The sequence below is a fragment of the Protopterus annectens genome, chromosome 15.part0, assembly GCF_019279795.1.
Source record: "Protopterus annectens isolate FY-2018-M chromosome 15.part0, PAN1.0, whole genome shotgun sequence".
NCBI classification, from domain to species: Eukaryota; Metazoa; Chordata; order Ceratodontiformes; family Protopteridae; genus Protopterus; species Protopterus annectens.
Genome location: NC_056749.1, coordinates 230,716,728 through 230,741,919, shown reverse-complemented (window position 1 = coordinate 230,741,919; position 25,192 = coordinate 230,716,728). Strand labels below are relative to the sequence as shown.

General features: G+C 38.1%; 1 protein-coding gene across 3 annotated transcripts in view; it reads left to right on the top strand.

The window, feature by feature from the left end:
- DACH2 (dachshund family transcription factor 2) overlaps positions 1-25,192 on the top strand; it is a 1,303,080-nt gene that overhangs the window by 1,253,927 nt on the left and 23,961 nt on the right. For 2 of the 3 annotated variants that reach the window (XM_044057751.1, XM_044057749.1), the window contains 2 exons: positions 17,888-17,953; positions 23,391-23,464. In XM_044057751.1, the coding sequence (XP_043913686.1) occupies positions 17,888-17,953; positions 23,391-23,464 (140 nt within the window). The remainder of the gene's footprint in view (positions 1-17,887; positions 17,954-23,390; positions 23,465-25,192) is intronic. The other variant, XM_044057750.1, reaches the window with a different exon arrangement.

Genomic DNA, 25,192 nt, shown 5'->3' with positions numbered 1-25,192 from the left:
TGTAACAATAAACAAGACATCAAACAGGTTGTCAACACACACACCTTTTCACTCACACAAGATAAGATCAAGACACATAAACCCACATATGTAGAGGTACTAAGAGCCTGCCAAAAGACGAGAGACCACCCAAGCGCAAACAACCTACACATACTGGTACATGAGTAGAATCAATCAGTACACATAACACACATCAGTGTCTCAGCAATTAAGCCCCTGCCATGTGCCAGCATCCATCAAATCACACATGCTCTCAAGTCACTCAGCAACAATTACCATTATGACTCTGTCATAGTACATGTTGGAGTGATTGACTTGTGACATACCTCTCTGGACTATATGAAGAGTGACGTGACTGAAATCTCAGATTGTGTGTCCCAGGCAGCTATGTCCCTAGCCCTAAGCAGCATTCCACCTTTACCTAGGTTGATGTCACAATACAGACAAACATGATTGATTTCAATAATTGGGCTTATCTTCTGGTGTCACTCAAGGGGGATCTAGTTCAGACAGCCTATGAAGACATGGTCAACAGACAATGCTATATTGCCAGAGATGGCATTCACTTGTCTCCTCAAGGCTTTCAGACACTGGCAAAGATGCTTGCCTTCCCCATAGTGCCTTTTCTAGGCAGTGTCATAACAACAAAACTTCCAATGTAAAGAAATCCAGTAGAGAAAAACTCAAGGTCATGGTGCTTAATGCTAGGAGCCTAAATAGTAAACTGCACTCCCTGGAAGCACTCCTTACCTTGGAAGATGCTGACGTCTGTGCAGTCACTGAGACTTGGTTCAAGGCTGCAGACAGCACCCCGGCCGTGCAAGACTACAATGCCTTTTACACATTAAGACCTCAAAACAAGCATGAAAGTACCAAAGGTAAATATGTATCCATCTTCATTAAATCCAAATATACCTTGAGACTGGTATATGAGCTACTCCAGGTCCAAATAACAATAGGTAAAATACCCGACCACATCATCACTAGCTACAGGTCCCCCACCATGAACCAGGAAAAGTACACCACCTACCTGGATTTGCTGGGTTATGGGAGATTTCAACTATCCCTCCATCAGTTGGGTGACTTACATGAGCACAAAAATGATCGCTCTGAGGTTCCTGGATTTTGTAATTCAGATGCCCTGGAACAGTGGGTTTGCACACTCACAAGGGGGTAATGTCGTAGACCTAGTGCTCACCAACATGGGGGGGGGGCACTGTACTACTCCCTGTGTGTTTCCTTCCCTAGTAAAGTCATACCATAAAATCAGTTTCATTTGAAGTAAAGATCAGACCTGACACCCCCACAGGAGCAAAAAAAAAAAACCCTGAAAAATTTCTCCAAAGCAAACTATAGCCAACTAAGTGATGGTATAAAACGTTTCAAAGCCCTTGCTAACACAGCAAACAATGACTCCTATGCAGAAGAGTACACAAATGCCTTATATAGCCAGGTTCCTGTCAGAACAATGAACCCTTGAAATGTCGAACGTCATATGGTCGACACCATATGATCGACATTTCAAGAGTTCAAAGGTTGAATTTAATGGTGCCGTACAGTGCAGAATGGGAGAATTTCCCTTTTCTGCAATGAAGAGCAGTCTTGGAATTGGTATACTTAAGTGGGGGGGGGGTGCAGGGGGGCTTGCCCCCCTGCTCACACAGTTAAGGTATGTTTTTCTTTTTTTTATGATATATACGGTCTTTCACACTTCGACCATATGTTTTTGAACATATGGTATTCGAAGTTTTGAAAGTTCGAATATATAACATAGACCCATATAGCCACCCTGTTGGACAGTAAGTATAAATAAGTTATATAACAAAAGAAATAAACTGATGTCTAAGAACAAGAGGAAACTTGCTCAACAGCGGAAGAATACCCTCCTCGGCTTGAACAAGCAAATCAGATATCTTGTAAAGTTCAGTATGGCTAGTTACAAGACTAAATAAGCATCCCTAGCTAAAGACAATCATAAGGCATTCTTTAGCTACATCCAGAACCTAAAAGTGAATGCCCAGCTGTGTGCCAAACTTATACTGGACAGTACCACTAACACTGAACCTCAGAAAATTGCTAGCTGACAGATTTTACAGTAACCCCCTATCTCCACCAGCCATACCCCAAAGCATTCCTGATAACAGTCTTCTACCAAGTATCTCCAAAGAACAAGTCATCCAAGTGCTCTCCAAGGGCAAAAACATGGCCTGTATGGGACCAGACAACATCCCAGGCTGCTTACTAAATCTAAAACAAGACCTAGTGGAACCTCAGCACTCGCTTTAACCACAGCCTGAGCACTGGCTTTGTTCTGGCAGAGTGGAGAACAGCAACAGTAATCCCCTTTCTCACAGGGGTCCCATCAACCGAAACATGAAACTGTATTCCCATGAACCTAACTAGCCTTATCTGCAAGGCCATGGAAAGACTCATCATGGACCTTATCAACAAGGACACAGGCAACCTTCAAACTCTAGATCTGACACAGTTTGGTTTCATCAAGAGTAGTTCTTGCTTATTAAACCTGGTAGACTTCTTTGAAATTGTCACCAAAGCCCTGGATGAGGGCAAAGCAATACATACTGTCAGTCTTGATTTAGTCAAGGCTTTTCACACATCCCCCCACTCAGGGATCATTCAGAAATTCTCCCAGCTGGGGATTAACCCATATATCACTAGATGGGTAACCAACTGGCTCACTGATAGAATGCACACTGTCAAAGCTGGGGAGTCCACTTCCACCAGTAGACCAGTTACCAGTGGGGTATCACAAGGAACTGTGCTGGGCCCTCTGCTGTTTGGAATAATTTTTTCTGCAGTCCAGACAAAAGTAGATGGCCTGTGGTTTACCAAGTTTGCAAATGACTGCAAACTGGGTGCAATCATTGAGTCTCCCAATGATGTAAACATAGTACAGAAGGGGCTGACATAGAAAAATGATTGGTTCCAAAGTCATGGACTAAAACTAAATGTAAAAAAATGCCTCATTATCCCCTTTGGCAAAGAAGTACACCCTGATAATTATGATATAGATACCACCCTCTGCTCAAACCCAGTGGTGCAAGACTTGGTAATACAGGTTGACAGCAATCTAAACTTTGATCACCATGTGTCCATAGTGGTAAGGACAGCCCTCTACATTGCGTATTTCATAAATACGGGCATTGCATCCAAGACTAAGGAGGTTATAACTCCGCTGTACTCAACCCTTATCAGACCACTAAGTCAGTACAATGCTCCCTTCTGTATGCATCAAACCAGACACCTGCAGCAACTGGAGAGACCACATGTTTCTAACCAAGAGAGTTCTGGGCCTCCAAAACGTGACTTACATGAACAGACTGAAAACCCTGTCACTGTACTCTGCATCATACAGTCTGCAGAGAAGTGACCTGTGCCTGGCCTACAGAGCAATCTCTGACTCAGCCCTAATGGAAATGCTACACAACTGCAAATCAAATGGGACAAGAGTTGCTCGTTCTAGGGATCTCAACCTAGCTTGTGACATTAACAAAACATGTTGGAGAGACAGATACATCTCCCAGAGTTTGCCACTTCTCTAGAATAAGCATGAAGCAGAATGCCTCAATGAACTTATTTAAGTGGAACCTTGACATTTGGATGGATGATTGTAAATTCACCCCTGGGGTGGCACTTATGTCCCTCATGGACAGGGGTAGTTGGTGCCAATCATAGAACTGCTCTGCTAAAAACAACCACCTAACTATGGTCAATTAGGCTACATGGGTTTTTTTACATGGCTATTGTAAAGGCCCTACAGCCATTAGCCTAGTAATCTCCTATGTGGGCCACATCCCATCCGTAGAAACTGAAGAGTCTGACATTGAAGATCTCACCCTCTGCTCACCCCTAGAGGATTGTTTTCCTATGCAGACATACTTGAAAGGATGAAGGAAGTTTCCAGTGAGAAACAAAGTAGTATTCTGAAGCCCAGCAAAGATGCACAGTTTATATGGAGTTGCCTGAATCTAGACATTGAACTCTTCCTCCAGTGACAGATGTATGGAAGATGTCTTCAGTAATGCATCTTTGAAGGCTGACTCCCTTCTTTTTGCTTCTGTGGAACCTTACCTTTTCTATAGGGTCACGAATTTCCATAAGTACCTTTAAAGGGACTCTTTGGTTGATCAAGATCTATTGTCCCAGCAAAGGAGCAACCTTGGCTCCAACCAGCAACCATGTACCCAATGTCAAGATGAGCAGAGTACTTGACAGATTTAGGAAAAAGTATAAACCTAGGCTACCCTTTCCTTCTGAGCCTCGAACTGCCAGGCCTACATACTTTCCTATCATACTCTTCAGGATTCCAAAGATTTTATCATTCAAATCCTGTTACCATTGCTTCCTTTTAGTGCACTTGTGGTCACAGTAGATCTGAAGTATGCCTAACTTGATACCCCATTGGCTGGAAGCAGTGAAAATTCCTCCATTTTGCAGCACGGGGGCACAATCTTGATTACTGTACCCAGACAATTTACAAAACGTCTTGCTCCATTGATTGCATACTGCTTTACAAATTAGGTCCAAATTTATCTTCAACTGGATAACTGTCATATCCTGGCATAATCTCAAATAGGACATCCTCTAGGCTTCAGATATCACCCTTATTTGCTTTATAGTATTAGCATAATGGTCATTTAAAAAAAATCCTCTAGTCCATGGGTGAAAAGGGGATAACTCAAAGTGAATAAAGCATAGTTTTCAGAGTGAGGAAATGCCTATAGGCACCTCCACTAAAATGGCTCTAACTGTGGATTCCTCAGACCTGGCATAGGGGCCCAAGTGGAATATATTCAAGTCCAGGATTTTTCAAAGGACAACATGAGAAAAATAACACAAGCACAAAGCAGTGATGGCTGTAATCCTTGCCTCAAAAGTCTTCACTCCTACCCTAAAGCAAAGGGTTCTTCAGATGAAGAAAGACAATGCAACTGCTATATGGTTCATAAACAGACAAGGATGAAAGCATTTATACCTGCTATGTAGAATGGCAGTGCAAGGTTTGGAATTAGCTTTGAAAGCTGGCATGATCCTGACTGCAAGCTATATGCATTTTCAGTAAAACATATTAGTAGACAGGCTGATGAGATCCCAATGAAACCCCCCACCCCATGAATGGATGCTATATCTTTATGGAAACGCTTTTTCTACTCTACTCTTCCTTTATCCGCCACAGATGACCCTGGGGTGATGTATGTGTGCCATTCCTGTCACTGAGACCTGTAAAAACCTGCGTATCTGGAACACAAGCTGTAAGCATCTAACTAAATTTTGTTTTCTTGCTCCATTTACTGTTGTCTGTGATGTGCGACCATCTATGCAGGAGTGGCAATATTGATTCATCGTGCAATATTTGATAGTGATTCATACCAGTGTTAAGATTTTTTGTTAGAGATACAACCTCAGCTGTAAGATTCTAACTAAAGTTTTGTCTATGTTTTGTTTTGCTTACAAATTGTCTGTTGTGGTGCAAGCGTTTCTGTAGAGCGACTGTATTGATGGTATGTGTTTGGTCAAACAGTGAAACATATAAGTGTATACAACATCTGATTAACAATACCAAATGTTCCTAACTCTATCATGCTAAATATTTGACTATAAAGGTCCTAGAACTACGTTGTTAAAACACTGTACATTAAGTATGCTGCATTTCCCATCCCATCATGCTGTGTAAATGGGTCTATATTATGTTATCGAAAAACGTGTTCATTGAACATGGTTTCATTGACCAATGTACAGTGAAAACACTAATCTTTGAATGGCCACTTCAGTAAATTTTTTCCAAGGGTAAAAAAAAACCCTTGGCCATCATCGGGGATTAGCCTTTGCACCACTGTAGTGTGATCTTGGAGTTGGTATATTTAGTTAGGGAGTGTGCGGGGCAAAGGCCCCCACTTTGTAGGGTTTGAAAGTTTGTTTTATTTTTGTTTGTCCAAGCGATTTATTCCCCTGGGAAAAAATTAAATGAAGTGGCCATTCAGAGATTAGTGTTTTCGTTGTATATTGGTCAACAAAAACGTGTTAGATGAACATGTTTTTTGATAACATAGTACAGACCCGTGGAAACTATAGGATGTTTCCGATATGTCTGCCTATCTGTGCTAAGAGTGTAAATGGTTTCTATTGCTGTTTTTGTTGGAACCTTGGCTACTAGTTTTCCATGTTATGCATATTGAGAGATTAGTCAATGATTGCACAGTTCTGTCGCTCTTAATATTATTACCTTAGACTGCATTATCTACTGCTGTAATCTAACTACTTCAGCATGTTATAGTTAAGACTTTTGGATGCCGCATTCCTTGGCAGCACTAGTTGTATTAATTGGACACTTTGGTATTTCTACTTGGTATGGGTGGTATCGTACAGGCACAGACACCACACCAATCACCTAACAGTGCTTTGAAAATGTAGATAGCGTTAATGCTGTGCAAGTCTACTGCTTATAGCCTAATTTGACTTGCAGTGCTAAAAATAACTGAGTCAGCCACTAGTTAGTGATTTTATTTTTGCTTTCCCTACTCACTAGGGAACCTTAACAGGGAAAATCTTTTAAATTTCCTAGTCATTCCCCTTTTGCTACATCCCTATCAGACCTGGCGCATAACTAATAACAAAACTGGCTAATACATGGTGGTAGTTTCCTTCAATGTATACAGAAACACTAAGGTAACGGTATTATTTCATTCTGACCCCTCTCTCACCTTTTCTGAATTGAAATACAGTAGCACAGGAGCGTAACTAAATGCTATATCCCTACTCTGCTAAAAGCTATTTCCCAACTGTAACATTCCAACTTATGCCTCATTGACATGATTAATTTAAATGGCTTAAGAATAAAGACTGAATTATTCTAATTGGTGTTGTCTCTGAGCTATATACTGCTATGTAACCTCAAATGCATTAAACTGTGTTATTTGTCAGCTATTTGCTCCTCTGTAAAACAGCTACTATTTCAGAGATAGCTCCTTCTAGTCTCTTAAGAACTTAGCAATTAGATTTGTTAGATTGTTACTATGATTATCCATTAGGCCTTGACTACCTCAAACTGTTTACTAAGATACTTACCCTTTCATTATATTTATGTGTACAGCTAGAATTTATTAATAATACTTTAATACTCATCGTATAACCTCTTCCACTCTTATCAGGAAGTACTCCCATAACTGACCACCTTGTTCTCCTTGGTCATACCAGAGTATCCCAAGGCAAAGCTGACCCCAGGGAAAATCTCTCCCAGTGGAAGCCTGAACTTACTACCCAGGATTCTGACCACAAACAGTGAATGCATGTGAAAAAGAACTGGTCTTACTAATTTTTCTCTCTGTCCCTCGGTCTCCGACTACGTGGTTTCACTGTACATCACCCCTCATTTCCCCAGGCACACTCATCCCTATATTACCCTCCTATCCACTTAACCTAATCCCTCCTGTTATTTAATAAGAAGCCTTTTGTTGATGCTTAGCAGTCTTCTAGAAAATAATATCCTCTTATTTTTACTTTTATCTTTCTAAATTTGACATTTTCACTCGAAAGCTCTCTTTCTGCTCCTTTTTACATACTCTGTCTGCTCCGCTGCCCATTTCCTCTCTCCTAAGGCAACTTTTTCCTCTGTAAATAACTGTAACATATCACTTCCATCCTGTCTTCTCCACCTTTCTTCCATTACTATTTCTATTACAACTTACCTTACTAATTGTTTTTCCTTCTTCTATAGCTGCTATAGGGGCCAGGGCCAGCCAGCTCACTCCATTCACCCTTTGGGCACACTATGCTCCCCTACCTTGCCCCCTATTCTCACCTACCCCCTTTTCAATTACATTTATATTTATAGACCCCACCCATATAACAACCAATCAAAACCCAGGCTTCTACTAATTAACTCAATCAGCTGAATGTGCTATGAATCATCCCTACTGTACAACATCAGTACTTAATGCAGAATATCTCCAGCCCCTCCTAAAACTATATTTCCTTACTCACACACACATCTCTATACATCCATTCTACCAACTTACACATGTACAAACCACTGCACACACATTTTAGCCACCACCTACCCAATATACCCCACTCCACACAATAAGTTCAAACTACCTTAATGAAATGCTTCACCTTAAAAATACTTAGTTACACATAACTCTCCTCCAAACCATCACTAGTTCTATGCTACTCTTCCTACTTCCTCACCTCATACTCCACTCTACTACAATACAACATTCCCCCTCCCTAGCAAACCTCACCACTTACACACCTCAACAAACCCTTAAACTGTAACGCCATACTTTTTCTCTACCATGCACACAGACTTCCACCTAAACAAATTCGATCACCTAAGAAACATTTCCCACACCTCTCAAAAACAAGATAAACTACTAAAAAAGCTTGTCAAACACTACTTGTACATACTTAAACTGCTCCAGAGGCATACATCCTAATATTGTCTCATTCCACTACCCACCACAGTGAACACCACTAACACTATCAACCTAGGACCACTACATCAGAACAAGTCTTCCCTACTTCTCCTTAACACGAATGTAAGAAGTATTGCAAATAAAGTTCATGACCTTACATGCCCTACTCTTCTTATTCTTGAGATATGAAAATACTAACCGAAAACATGGCTAACGCCCAAGATTAAAAACAATGAAATAACAGCTCCAGGGTATAATATTCCATATAAAGACAAGACAACATGAAAGGGTGGTGGAGTAGCAATTTTATTTACAAATCACAACTTAGAAATAATCATTCATGACTATGGCAACACTGCACTTATCTTTGCCAAATTATAAATTAATCCCCCCAAAAAAAACAATAATATCATAGGTGGTTATATCCCACCAGGAAACAATATTCCCACTCTGGAAAATTTACTACTTTGGATCTACAATTCCCTCCAACAAAAAAAAAATCCTGATGGATGACTTCAACACTGATTGGCTTAAATGCACCTCAGAAAATCCAACATCCCATATTAAACTCCATGGGTTCACCCAACTCATCACATTCCCTACAAGGACTGACAAATCTTCCAAATGACAATCAGTCCTTGACTGGATTTTGGTAAACGACCCCCCCTCTCTGGCATCTCAGTCTCTCTGTGTCAGTCTAAGTGACCATCAGCTGACTTTTCTTCTTAGCACCCATACTTATCAAGTCATCCAGCCCACCTTCTTAGCACCCGTACACAAGTCATTCAGCCAACCTTCTTAGCACCCGTACTCATCAAGTCATCCAGCCCACCTTCCTCTTAATCAGAAACAAAAAAAAAAAATTCAACCCAAATAGTTTCATCTCTGCTCTAAATAGTTGCAACTGGGAATCTCTCAAACGTCTACCTCTTGAAGATGCAGTCAACTCCTTCAACAACACTTTCTTAAACATATAACCGCAAAAGAAGGCAGGTGCCCCAACGTTCACTGATAAACAAAAGTAAAGCACCAAAACCAGGAACTGTGACACGAACAGTTTAATACAAGTGACGCTGAAAATTCACAACACGTTTTTGTCCTTGACTTCATCAGATTTCTTAAACATACTAAACTGGCATGCACCCCCTAGAACTTTCAGGGTAAAATCAAATTATGCACCCTGGCTAACTAAAGAATGTAGATCCTTACTCAAGGCTAGAGACAAAGCTTGGCAACAATTTCACAAAAACAAAACTGAAACAACAAAACAAACACACCTAAAATTTTGAAATAAAGCTAACAAACTAGTAAAATTAGACAAATCAACTACTACTACAAGATACAGAATAACCATACAAAATCCCTCAAAAAATCTGGGCAGTAATTAATAACATACTTCATCCACCTAAAGAAATCCAAGTCATTGTGAGCCACTTGCTCTAGTGAGTTAAACCTCGCCACAACAATAAATAGAACATGTTGGAGGGATAGATTCCTGTCACAGAGACTCTCCATGCTTTGGAACAAAATTCCTAACTACATTAGGCAGATCCCCTCACTAGCACTCTTCAAGGGAAACCTTAACGACTGGATGGGTAACAGAAAATACACCCCTGGGATCACTTCATTGGCTCTTCTTGACAGAGGCTCAGTTAATTAATCAATGGGGTGGCGAAAGCTGACACACTCTGGCTAGGCTTATAAATGCCTTCGGGTAGATAGCCTAGTACCTACCTATGAACCTAAATCCACTACCCCCACCCAAACAACAACTAACAATTCTGACAATATAGTAGCTCAGTTCAATAAATTCTTCACAGAAACTATCCAAGCCTTAGCAATCTAAAGGCATTGTCAGCAACTCAACCCCTTTTGCACCCCAGTACAGCAGTGACTCCCAAGATTCCACCTCCCACTTCAACTTACACCCAGTATCTGTAAAAGCCATAAAAATCTACTCCAAAAACTTAATCCAACTACTCTAGCTGCAGATAACCTTCCAGCTGGATTTCTACAAATTGCAGCTGAAGCAGTAGCCTACCCAGTAGCCATACACATAAACTGATCAATGTCTGAGAGCTAGGTATCTGTTATTTGGAAAACTTCCCACATTCTACTACTACACAAGGGAGGTAATTCCACTGAACTCACAAATTATCACCCAACTGCCATCCTGTCTCCCTTTTCCAAAATACTATAACAAGTAGTGTACAACCAATTAATGGACTACCTTGTCACAAATAAACTACTATCAAACACCCAACATGGTTTTTGTCCCTTTCACTGCACTACCACAGCACTATTGTCCTTCATTAACACAGTGAACCACTGTAGAAACAATGGACAATTTGTATCCACTATATTTTTGGACTTATCCAAAGCCTTTGATATGGTAAATCAAGATAAACTCAAATATTCTCTCCACCCTAAACCTTAGCAGATCCACTATCACATGGTTCCAAAGTTACCACGCAGGACAACTGCAAGCCATCCACTGACAACACCACCTTTCCCCTCAGCTTCTTCCAGTTGCCTTTGAGGTTCCACAAGGCTCCATTCTTGGACCTCTACTATTCTCTCTATTCACTACCCAACTCAGCACTTCCAGACCACACACCTCTATAGTACAATGAGCAGACGACTCCACTCTAATATGTGCAACCCCCACAGTGCAAGACTTCCATACCATAACCCAAGATTCTTTTCTATCTGTAGGAACATGGCTCACTAACTCCCAGCGCATTCTCAATCACAACAAAACTAAGCTTGTTCTCTTTAGCCCAACTAGATCCCCCTCATCTTCCCAGTATTTTAATATATTGTCCAAAACTAAAATTATGTTCACCCCAATAACTCACTAAACTGTAGGGAGCCGTAATTGACAATACCTTGAAATTTGATATTCACAGAACGTAAGCCATCAGAAATGTTCACAAGACAATTAGTGTCCCATATAGAAATAACCAATTTCTTACAAGAAACACAAAGGCTGCTATAGTTTGCACACACCTGTTATCAGCCATCCTCTACGCCTCCCCAATATTAACCAATCTCTGCAAAAGTGACTTAATCCAACTGGAATCTTGCTATAATAAAAGAGCAAGATGTGCCACTGGTGCTCTGTATAGTCACATCACTGTGCATCACTTAAGCAACTACATTGGCTTGAACTTCCTTAGCTTCTTTACTTCAATCAACTAACCTTTGTCTACAAAATTCGCCACCAAACTGATATAAACCTTGCCTTCCAGTATCTCCTACAACCATACACCACTTTTCGATCTCTTCACTGCAATAACCAACACCTTCTAGATACCACTGAAGGCAACAGCTTAGCTGGGAAATCCCTCTTCTCTAACTGTATTCCTAAGTTATGGAATAAGCTGTCAACATCAATAACCTCCAAAAGCTCTATCTCACAATTTAAAAAGCGCCTTAAGTCACAACTAGAGGACACCTGGCTATGCTCTTACAACGATCCTGGATAGGTCTTCCTCAGTTCCCAGACAAACCACTGCCCTTTAATATAATCTCACAGCAAGTGGTAACTGCATCTGTAGGTAAATAACATTCGTTATCATTTAAATTGTATTTTTATCATTATGAAGTATAATGTGAATTCTTCCATCTAAGGAATTGTATTCTCCAACATTATGTATCTGTTATTTGCCGTCTATGTGGTAACTCGCCAGGTTTGTTGACTGCTATGTCTGTAATTGGTACTTTCTGTATATTATTATATGCTTGTTAAATTACAGTATGTCTGTAACTGGAACTTTTCTCCCTGGGCCTCCCCTGAAAAAAGACCTGTGTCCAGTCAGACTTTCCCGGTAAACAAATGTAAAATAAATACAATTACCTGATTGTGGGCTGTACCAGAAGCAGATCTGTTTGCCTTCCATCTGAGAAAGAAAATAAGTTATAGCAGGACAGCAACTCCAGAAGCATGGGAATCCAGTTTCTTCTCCCTGAATTGGGCCACTCTGCTCTTTTACACTTTTCTTCCACTTCCCTTGATCCTCAGAGTAATGCTCAAAATAAATGTGGAAAGACCACAAATAATTGTAACAGTATCTCTTTCAACAAGGCAACACTCTCCAGCTAATGTATACCAATTTCACGGTTGCACATTACAGAAAAAAAAGTTCCACACAACAATACACAGTAGCTCTGAGCAGTCTTTGTTTTCATCCTATTATGAGTGAGTAAGTGATGTCCAAGGAACTCCTTCAGACTTTCTTGTAACTTAGTCAGAAAATGGATCACGTTTGCCCAACAGCTTCTATTGGCCATGAATATATGGTGTCATTGAACAGATTGTTCACTAAGAAAGCAAACAATTTCCTTCAGAATTCTATCCATGACTCTCCCTGACACTTCCATTAGGCTAAGAGGCCTGTTAATTTCCTGGAGTTTTCCTAATCAGTCTTCATGGACTTCCACAATGGCCAATATCCTACTAAAACATCTCTGTTCATGAATATGCCAGTACATTGACCAGACCCTGGGAGGCATCCTGTCTGGTTCTTGTGCATCTCCCTATCAGACTTTTATCTCTAACATGACAATTTCCTAGTGCTTTTCCCAAGTCTTTGCTACTCCCCCCAACACAGTGTCCTCATCTTGCTTTCTTTCATAAAAATGAACCAAAATATTCATCCAATACCTCTGCTTTTTCCTAGTTTTGTAATCCCCTTCCATGTTTGCTTTATCTGCTCTTGTTTTTCCTCCCTCCCACCCTGACTTCTTTTACCTGTATACCTAAAGCTGTCTCTGTTCTGTCTCCTGAATGGTTTTCAAAAATCCCTTTTAGCTTGTGCCTTTGTTGCCCTCCTCCTTACCTTCCTGGACTGTGCTATGTTCACAGTGGACTTTTCTTCTTCTTGACATTTCCTTCAAATCATTGTTCTTAACCCTGTTTACTGCATCTCTAATCCATTACCATATATTGTTTACTCCATCGGGTTATCCAAAGTGTCCTAACTTGTAGCTTACCCAGTCCTTCAGGTCACTGTTATTCACTGCCTTAAACATCACACTGTTGTTGTAATCATTCCCCTGATTCCAAATTAGTGGCATAATCACTTCTGACTAATGGAGTATAATGCAATCTTTTCTGGTAAGTCTTCCATCAGCTGGTTGAACCTGTCATGGTCTCAAACCTCAGTCAACTTCTGCTTAATCTCTTAGCTGGAAGTTTGAATCTCCCATTCACCTCGTAACAGATTCAGACCCCCTTGCCTATAACCCACTTCCTCTTACACCACTCTTGTTTCTCCTCCTGTCATCCTTCCCTTGGGATGTTTCTGGAGACAAGGTCAGTGAATCAATTCACTAGCTTTCCACTTCATCTGCCTTAACTGCTCCCTTACCTGTTCCATGGAGTAGTGTTCCTCCTCTATGATGTCATTCTTATGCATGTCTATGTAATTTGGTAGTCCATCTCCTTCTCTTTCTGACATTCCTGGATAAGCTACTTACAAATGCTCCATTGTCCCTCACCCTGTTATCATTTGATCATGCATCTAATGCATCAGCATATCCACCCCCTTCCTGCATCATAGTCTGCAGTCTCTCCCATCTCCCTAAAGATATTCATACTCACCCATGCTTTGAGTCATGCTTGGTTTTGTGATGTTCCTTTCTTTTGACTACCTGAGTAATATCTTATGACACCCCCACATAGCATCCAGATGCAGATCATTTTGTATTGTCTGACATCAAACCTGTTTTTTCAGTGACGTAATACTTATCAAAGCCTTAGTAGTAAGTAAACATTTGCATACAAGCATAGCAAAGCATGCTGGAATTGGAATAGTATACTGGCACAAAAAGTCATTTAAATGCTATGAAGTTTCTAACTGGATTTTGCATATAGATGGAGAGATACCTTAACTTTCTGCCAGTACCTGCGATAGAAAAACTTTCAGTCCTAATTGCAGTTTATCACTGAAGGTTAATAATTCAAAATATCCTATTACATGTCAACTGCATTCATGGTACAGGTGGCATTTACACCTTCAGCAGAACGCTGTCACATAATTTGTCCTAATTCTCTCAAAAATGAATTACTAGATTGGTATAATACCCATCTCTTCAAAATCTCCACAATAAATAAATCCGTATTTCAGAGATTAACTCTCATTGCAATTTGTAGGTTTACTAGTTAAGATTATGATCCACTAGTCTTTGTAAAGCTTGATTCTTTTTATTTACCATGTCAACATTCCCTGAGTCACCAAAGTAATAATTATACCCATTTATTAAGTAGGTGGGCCCAGTGGACAAACACGACCCCTTTTCAGGAGTGACTCAGGAGCAATGCGTGATTACATGATTTGCTCTAGGGCACACATTTGGCAAATGCAGGTTGAAGGAATCCAACCATGTAGCACAGAAACTGCAGGTCATGTCTGTAACCCTCTGTGCTACATCTTCCATACTTGTCAGCCATCGCATTCCCTCCATAATTCATTCCAGAACTTTCTGCAGAAAGTAGAACAAGATTCCAGTAAAATTCTCCTTTTTTAGCTTTTGCATTCCTTACATATCTTTCTATCTTTAATTATTCTAAACAGTAATCAATTTAATTTTAGTAACATCTGTAATAGAAGAGATTCATCTAACAAAAGGCAAGTAAATTTAAAGAGACAGACTGGCTATGAAAAATTTTAAAGTTGTTGTGTTGTTGTGTCTTTCGGCTTTTCCCGGTTAGGGGTCACCACAGCGGAACTCCGGTCCGCTAATGATTGGCAGTAGATTGTTATGTGCCGAGTTGCCAGCCCTGACGCACAACCTTCAACGAAGGTACGCCCATTTATGCATGTCTCCACACAGAAGACGCTGTAGCCGAGAATCGAACGGGACAATGTCTTGCTGTCAGGCGACAGCGCTACCGCAGCACCACCAGGACTTTAATTCCAGTATAACCGACTGTTTGCAGTTTTGAAACGGGACTGTTAATAGGAGCTATTGATTTGCATGTTAGTTTTCACAGCATTATATTTTCCCACTAAAAATAATTTCTGTAGGACATACTATCAAGGTGCTATTCAAAGATCAGTGTTCCATTTTCAAAGATGAAAAATATAATAAGACAAAACTAAGATGATCAAATGTTTAGACCTAGAACATTCATTTTCATTTAGTTTCTTTTAAACCTGGAAATCTGTAGCTAAAGTATTTTTTTCAAATTGCAAATATATAAATGTAAACACATTACTTGCATAATAAATGTATAGGGCAAAAAACAAAACAACATAATAGCTTAATTAAAACAATAGCAAAAATGAGCTAGCACAGCATAATGTTTCATCACCTTTTTTAACAAAAATGCTTTAACTTACTTTTGGAGATAAAAGTTGAACACATTCCTTAGGGAAGGTAACAGCTCTATAAATTTCAGGCTTAATCTTCCAGTGGAGATAGAGGAAAGTAACAATTAGCTTTCACATTGTTGTACTGGAATATAATTAATTAAAACATTTATCAGAAATCATATTTATACCATGTATATTAAAATATGAATATGATACTTTATTTTCTGCATAATAGTTTTGGTTTATTAAGATTCATTTTCTTTTTAGATAGTCTAGCATCTCACAATATTTTCCTTACAATCTGGCAGTCCTGTCTGCATTATTATAGCAATAACTAATGACTGGGTGTGGTATATTGAAGATTTACCCATAACTGGTATGATTTAATCATGAGGACGGAGCCCAATTGATTAAACAAAGGCAGTCATGGGTAAATCTTCATTATATCACACCCAGGAGTTGGTTATGACTTTTCTTAAATAATGTCTTTGTATAATAGCAATGTGGTGTTCTTAAGCTTTTTTTCAATATCCTGGGACTTTTTTGATGTATTGCACATGCGTATGGGACTTATATTCCCACACTTACTCAGTACATCAGTGCTTTGGAAAGGAAGCAACAGAGAAAGGATGATCTCTGTTGTTTTTTTGTTTGTTATTTTTGTAAAAAAAAAATAAAAAATAAAGTTTAAAATCTGGACAGTTCAGAGGTGCAAGAGAAAAAGGGCAGAAATACAAGGATAATCAGGTACGTACCTGATTTTCCTTGTTTTTCTCTGTCCAGTGTCTCCAATACCTCTGAACTGTCCAGATCCCAAAGTTTTATTTTTTTCTTTTAAAAAAAAAACTCAAGAAAACTGGAAAGCTCCATAGCATGTGCTAATAGGAGGAGATCTGGGCGACCGGACTGCTTTCTATTGGTATATGCTCTATTTCCAGCAGGGACGTTGGTTTTGAATGTAAATGACTTGTCATTGTATAACATTTAATATTCCTACATTGGCATCATGGAATAAACAATGTTTGTTCTTCTACACATCAATGCATGTCATAACACAATGTTTCTAATATACCGTGCAGTGCAGACATGGAAGGGAGCAACAGAACATGGCAGACAGATGTGGAGTGAACATTGAACAGTAAAATGCATTACTGGTTGCAAGCAAATGCTCAAATACACCTCATAAAGGTGATATTTATGAGACTCTAGTTATCACCATACATAGACAGAGGTCAAGATTAACAGTGTTTCATATGTGTTTACATCAAAATAAAAAAAAAAAAAGGTTTACAGCAGGCTAGAGAAGCAGCACATAGAACATAGTGTTATTTTCTGTTTTGCAGAGAAAAATGCAAAGAACAACCCTACTTTGGGGTAACTGTACAGGGACAAAATATGGCAATGAGATCATTTTAGTACAAGGGCCTTTGCAAAAATAAAAAAAAAATAAAAAAGTGATATTTGGGATAAGAATACATGAACTGTTCAAACTACATAGTAGTGAAGGTGAGATGTGACTGATAAACATGGGTAGGACAGTGTGACATGTCTAATAAAGGCAATTTTGATTAAAGGTCACAGACACTCAACATGTCTGCATGCATAATGAGGTTATATGGATTCTGTATATGTGAATGTGTGTACGCACATGCACAGCCATTTCTGGTGGTTGGAGCTTACAGTATGTATTTTTTTTCCACCATATATGTAACAAGTGTCAGAAATATTTTAGTCCTTAACGCTGACTATACTTGATTATAATGTCATATATAAAGGTTTTATCTCTAAAAATACATTGTTTATGTTCTCATATAGCAGATGACAAATATCAGATATGTTTATGGGCAGGTCTACCGTAGTTCTTGGTTATTAGTGCTGTGGCATGTTACGTAATTTCATAGTGATGATGTGCTCACATAGTAAAGTGACCATAAAATGAGCACATGGTAATAAACATTTCCTGGAAAGCACAAAAACAGTTGCATCTTTTTCTGAGACGTGTATTCACTTTTTAGTATCGGTTTTCTATGCTCCACAGCAATTAAAGGAATATATAACACATGATAGTTTATGATTAAAGTGGAACTCCTGAAGGACAATAAAGATTATTCATTTTAAATGTAATTTTTCTAGATGCAGGAATTCCAGACATGGAAACAGAACACAATGGAACTCAGCATGACAGTGCAACAATACAAGGTACCATTCAGCACCGTTAGACAAATCAGATTTTACAATTTTACTACTTCTTGTGAGAGGTCTTTTGATCTAATGCAGATATACAAGGTATCCAATATTCTGAAAGACTGGTTACATTAATGTCTCTTGATATAAATATATGTTAATTGTTTGACATAGTAGTGTAAATTCATAGTAACAAGAGAGTGAACTGACAAGCACTGTAAGTGCCCCTTCACACTCTTCTGTAATAATAAGACACCTGCAGATTTGTGATGAATTCTGATTAGCTGCAGTCCTTAGAACTTTATGATTTTTAATAATCCTTGGCACATTAAAAAAAACTTCAGCAATGAGTTTCTACATGTGTACATTTGTGATGTACAAGTGTGTGTGTGTACATGTTCCTATCTATTTTCTATAAATATATAAGAGCTACAGAATGACTGTTTACAACATAAGTTTCATTAAATAACTTCCATCTCGTCAGAACACAGCAAAGTACATGAGTGGGAATGGAGGATTTTTATATTTCAGTTATACTGTTAGTCAACAGCACTGACTGCTGTTGTCTTGACACTGGTTGACAGCAGGGTAAGGGAATTTCATCTTTTCCTTCTATTGTGTGAACACAGAGTTTGCACCTTTACAGGACTACACTATTGCTGTGCAAATATGCCTCCCCCCATAGAGCCTAATCTCCCTGAAACCTGATTCTCCAAGAATACTGGCATCCCATCGAGCGGCATTGCTGGAATTGAGCAGGCGCCAAGTGTTATTTTCTGGTGTTTCCCCCCATTCCCCTGACAGTATGACCATGGAGTTGATTATATTATCTAGGGGTAGGGGCATGGGGGGACTTGTCACCCCTGCAAATACACCAAACACAGTGCTTTGGGGAATTGTTTTCAGTGAGTTGGGTTTGGGGAGTTAGTGTTTTGGTGGATTGCTGTTCATCTACTCACACTGGACTATAGGATTTATAGTTGCAGGGGTATGCGAGAGTGCAAGGAACACTGCATTGCAAAAAGTGTGGTTTTTTTAACATTAAAAGTTTGATGTTAAAAAAAAGAAATGAAAGAAAATGCATGCGCACACAGCCACACACTACCGTTTCACTCAATGTTTGATTTTTTTTGTCAAAAATATCGAATTTTTATATATATTTTTATATATTTTTTATATATTTTTATATATATATATATATATAGAATTTATATATAATTTTTATATATATATTATAACATTGAGAATGATTGAGTATAGGTCCAAGATACACACACACACACACATTATATATATATATATATATATATATATATATATGTAAAGTGAGATGGAATAGATTACATTGAGAATTTGATTTGCTATACGAGATATACATTTTTACTGCAGATTTAAGCAGTAAGCTTTGAAACTGTAGCAAAGATTAAAGTCTCACTCTGAGTTCTTCAGTCCTGCACTACAAAATATTTCCTTTGTTACACAAATCAGACACCCACCTATCCCCTTTCTTTGGATTTATGTTAGCATAGCATTTTCCACGGACTGCAATAGGCAAGTTAATTGCGTAAGCTGGATAGAATATATAAGAAAAGCTGTGGTCTTTTCATAATATGAATCTGCAGCACATGTGAAGGTTGAGACTTCTCACAAGGTGAAGTTATTAAATGCTCACCTGTTTCACGTGGCAGAGCAGAAATGGATACAGAAAACAGAGACCTGCTCTTTTGTTGGAGAGCTGCATTTTTTTTAGAATATGATCTTAAAGTTGAAATCAGTTGTTATTGGCTAGATATTGCTGGGATAATGTTATAGGTCCATACATCACTACTATCACATACTCTTCTCTGTACAGGATGCTTCATTTTACACTAATGAAAGAAAACATTAAAGAACTGTGGGCAAAACAGAGCAGGAAAGATGTCTGTATTGGCAACATTTGTAAATAAATGCAGTCCTTCAGCTTTTATGGATGTTGTGATATGCAAGACAGTGAATTCATAAAAACAGAATCTTGTTGGTAAATAAATCACTTTTATCAGAGACCTAGCATAAGACAGGAACACAAGAAAGTTAATGCTATAATGTGTGGATGAGGAAGTCATTTCTCTAGTAGCAGAATTGCAGACTGATAAATACAATAGTTAGCTACCAACATGAATTCCAACTCTTCATACAACTTTTGATATCACTAAAGCTAACCTTGGTAAGGTATAATAAGGTCTGGATTGCAACAGAGCACCGGTTGAAAGATTTTATTTTATTGCATTTCTAGTTATTTGAAATGAAACAGACATTGTGTAGATCACCCCCGACCACCAACAACTAATGCACTCTCAACTCTTTAACGTGTATGAAATGTAAGATATCAGAAATGTTTTGTCATTCACAAAAAGTGAACCATATAAGACAAACGTTAGCAAGGTTTTGTGGCTGCTTTTCAACATAATGTCACATATGTATTGGGAATTGTTTAATGTTGAACCTGGCTTGGAAGGATGTACATTCACATGGATGACTCTACAGGATTTCTGTATTTTAATTTTTTTTTATTAGACTGTGGTCTAGTAACTTAAAGCAACAGCAACTGAATAAAACTAAAAATGTTCTCATGGAATGATGATTTAGATTCAGCATCAGAAAAAGAGATAAAAGAATAAATGAGCGCCAAAACAAAATATTCTGCCATTTTCACCTTAGCACTTTCATTATAACCGTAATAAATTCAAATGCCAAGGTTGAAGGTTGCCATCTCATTAAACAATAAAGCATACTCGCGGTCAATTAAATTAGCACAGCTAAGTGGAATTGCCATAGTTAAAATGGAATATTTTTTTTTTTTGGTCAAAGCAGTCATATTTCTAAATGACATTTAATCATCAACTCGTAAGCATGCATTTCTGCTAATGAAACAGAATTTAATTAAGAGCTGCTGTATAACTTTGTGAGAGTGACTTAAATGGAGCAAAGCTGGTGCTTAGCTTCACGAGTCTTCCTTCTGATGTTTTATATCTTTTATTTGCATGAAGATGTGACTAGAGTGACATTGGCCAAGATGACCTTCTGCTTGACCTTGTGCATCATCATACTTGTTTGTGTGTGAGAGAAAGTTGTGCTTTGACAACACAGAGTATTACCCACTCCACTGCCCAGTTCCTCTTTTTGAACTATAAATGTATTGGAAAATCATTAAGAGCACGTTTAAGGTAATGATCTTTCCAAATGACAGTTGCATATCAATCCAGCAGTACATTTTTGCTGATGAAAGTAAATTAAATTAGCAAAAATACAGGTGAACAGATGAAAACTATGCTGGGTTGTAGTACCATTAGCTAACAAAGTCATATTTTCTGTTTTACTGCTTTCTGCCATTTAGTTATTATTCTGTTGGAAATCTAATTATAATCCTTTTACTCTCGAGTCAAACCTTACAGTTTTTGCAAGCATAGCACTGACAAGTGATTTCATTACATTTGATTGCCTGCACTGAGATTGACTTAACTTCAATCAGGGAGCTAAAAGCCTTCTCACTTTCTCAGATTCCCTGTTTGCACGTTATAACAACTGTGCCTTTAATTAATTAGCTGTTGAGGAAGAAATCTGAACTGCTATATAGAAAATAACATCATTTTATGACTGCATAGTGTGTCTCACCACGCATAGTTATATTTAGTAAAGTGTACCTGATTCATCTTACATTAGCAAGATTCACAACTGTTTATTAGGTATGAGACACATCCACTTTTTTATACAATATAAATGTTCTAAGTCGGGATCATACAGAATTCTCAAGCACCGGTTAGCATGAATATGCACAATTGAACTTGACGCTAGCAAGACTGGTGCTTTCAAGTTACATTTAAACTGAGATGTTTACCTTGTTATTTAGGATAAGATCTATGAGATGTGTAAATTATTCGCTAAACTCCATGCTATCTACAATATCTGCTGAATACTTTTAACAGAAAGAGATAAAGTAAAAAAGAAAGATACTTTTCTTACCAGATTATCATGTCATGCATAAAATACCTATTTGCATTAATCTTACTTCAGTTATTAATATTGCTATGTTGTACTTTGAACTAAGTAATCAAAATCTGCAGAATGCAGTAGAAACGCTGCCCACTAAAGCACAGCAGCAGACTTGATGTTACCTTTCATACACATTTTAATAACATGGTTAGCGAAGGCTAATCACCTTTACTCTCACTTCACCGCTTTCACGAGTATACATTTTATGGTCTGTTGCAGTCCTATTGTTGGATACATTCTTAATGGTTATGGAGTAAGTAAAAAAGTAATTTCACTTGTTATAATTCTGCATGATGATGTTCTATCATTGTATTTATCTTTTGTTGTCAGGGTTAGTTCCACTAAGCTCATACCCTCTTTTCAGGGAAAATTTAAGTTGCTATTTATATTACTGAGGACAATTTGGCCAGGGAAATGGGGAACTTTCCTTATTCCTTTTGATAGGTACAGTTGTATCTTTTACATCCACTTGAGCTACCACCATTTCAAGCAATTGAGACTTCAATGTCTCATCCAAAGAACAGCACACTCAAGAGTACAGCACCATGCAATGTAGTCTCAGAAATCCAGTCACCTGGAGTGGGAATAGAACCCACAGCCTTCTGGTCTTCCAGCACCAAAGGTAAGTGTGCTGTTTATTGAGCCACTTATCTGGTGTTAGTGCAGATGTCTGAGGAACTGGTGATAATTTCAAAAAGTCTTTAGGTGTTGTGATGTTCTCTGGGATGCTGAGCAACAGGCATATCTCTGTAGATGCATACATAATTTTCTCGAGGTTATCTTTATGGTAATGGCATCTTACACAGGACGGCACTTACAATGGTGCTCCAAAACACTACAATCCACGGTTCCAATAAAATTTCACTTGCCATTCATTTGTTTCTTATTTCACATGTCTGAGCTTCCTCCACCCCAAATGACCTCTGGTAAACTAAGTTTAGTCTTGAACCTGAGTCACAATTAAAGTAGGAGTTAAAATGTTAACATAATGTCATCACTGAAATAGAACTGTACACTTTTAAAGTCAGTTTTTGTTTCTTATTTTGCAGTTTTAAAATGATGACTCTGTGGAGTAATATGAAGTCATCTTGGGAATTACCTTTTATTAGTGGCAGTTATATAGATTATTTGTATTACAGTTAAATGTACAAAATGCAAAACAAAAACTTGATTTCACCTACACAAGATTAGTAGTGATGCTGGATAAACAATTAAACCTATATCTGGTGAAATACGAAAGTAGGGAAATTGTAAGAGAGCTGAGTAAGAAGAAAGGATGCTAGCCAAATTAAAGTACAACAGAAGGCTGGGTTACAAACCTATGAAGAAATTAGAAACTGCTGCTGTTTCACTAGTAGTGGACAATCTTCTGCTACTGTTTTGCATGATTAGCATTCTTCTAATCAACTGTTCTGTTCATCAGATGCTGCTGCTGCTGTCAAACGTGGTCAAATGCAGGTTTTTCTCGAGCACAGGAAGAAATTTTATCAAATATAGGTAAGTGGGAGTGGGTTGAAATGCAGAACCTTAATTTGTATTGAAAGTATCAGGATTTGGGCTGAGAGAACTCTACTGAATACATCTAGGGCCTGTGCAGATCCCCAAACTGAGTCTTCTCAAAGTTGAAGGCAAAAAAATCAAAGCAGTTACCTAACACACTAAGCACTTCAGTGATGAGCACATCCATGTTATCTTGTCTGCTTCATAAATCAATGCTGATAATGCACTCCTGTACTAACACCACCTGCCGATTATGCACTCAGGGCAGCCATGCTTTACCATATGGTTGTGAGGGATGAGGGCACGTGTGGATCTTCATGTTTGTTGGTTTGGGTTAGAGTAAGGGCTAGGAAAGTTTGTAGCGCGTGTTTTGCATGAGTATTTGTATGTGCCGATTTGTCAGTTTTAATGGCAGTGTTAGAGGAAAGGGTGTTTACTGACCTAAAATGTAGGGTTAAGTTTAGGGGTAGACAGAGGGACTTCTTCCTGCTGCACTACCTTATTCATGCATGCCAACTCTAATTCTAACCATGCTACTTGCCCCCAGCCCTACACATTAGGTCTCTAAAATCCCTTTCAGTAACAGTACCATTAAAAAAAGAAAGTGTTTCTGAAAGTTAGCCGTCTGTTTTTTTTTTTTTTCTTTACATTTGGTTAATTCTTTTTTCTTTAGCTACTTATCATAAAAGGATAATATCAATTTCCCCTTGCTATCAGATTTGTTTGTCATCATTTGTGTGGTCGACATTCTTGGAGTAATATTTTGGGTATTGGTTTAAGTGCATTCAACCATTAGTATTATATCCACACACCTCTCTCTCAATACATACAAACATACATATATGTATATGGGTCTAATTCCAAATTTCGAAGTTTCAAAACGTCGACTTTCTTAAGGTCGTGACCATAAGATTGAAGTTTTGAAACTTTGAAATTTAAATAAAAAAAATAAAAAACAAAAGAATATATTTTTTTAAAGTTTTTGCAGCCCCCCCCACATCCCCTGCTAATTAAATATACCATGTCCGAGAAGGCACTTCATTTAAATAGTTCGAAGTTTCAAAACTTTGATATTATGGTCTGAACCATAAGAAAGTTGATGTTTTGAAACTTCGAAATTTAGAAGTAGACCCATATATATATATATATATATATATATATATATATATATATATATACATACATATATACATATCTATATATATATCTATGTATATATATATATATATATATATATATATATATATATATATATGTATTTAGGTTATAGCAATTAAGCTTCTCCAAACCCAGGAGTTTCACATTCGAATAAATGAAGCTATTTTAGGTGAGGATAACAGTCTTGAAAAGCTGATATGTGCTAGTTTAACCAAAAAGCTATACAGTAATGCCATAAAATGTTATCTGAGGGAGTGTTAAAGGCAGAAAGCGAGTGGATTGTATGGGTCTATATCACGTTGTCGAACTTTTAAAAGTTTGAACGTCATATGGTCGATACCATATGATCGAACTTTTAAAAATTTGAACATTTCAACGGCGATCTCTATACAGTGCGGAATGGGAAGATTTCCCTTTCTGTACTGTAGTGTGATCTCGTAGTTGATAGGTTTTTTCCTTTGGTTTATTATTTTTTTTATTACATTTTTGAACTTTTAAAAGTTCGATCATATGGTATCGACCATATGATGTTCGAACTTTTAACAGTTTGATTTTATATATATATAT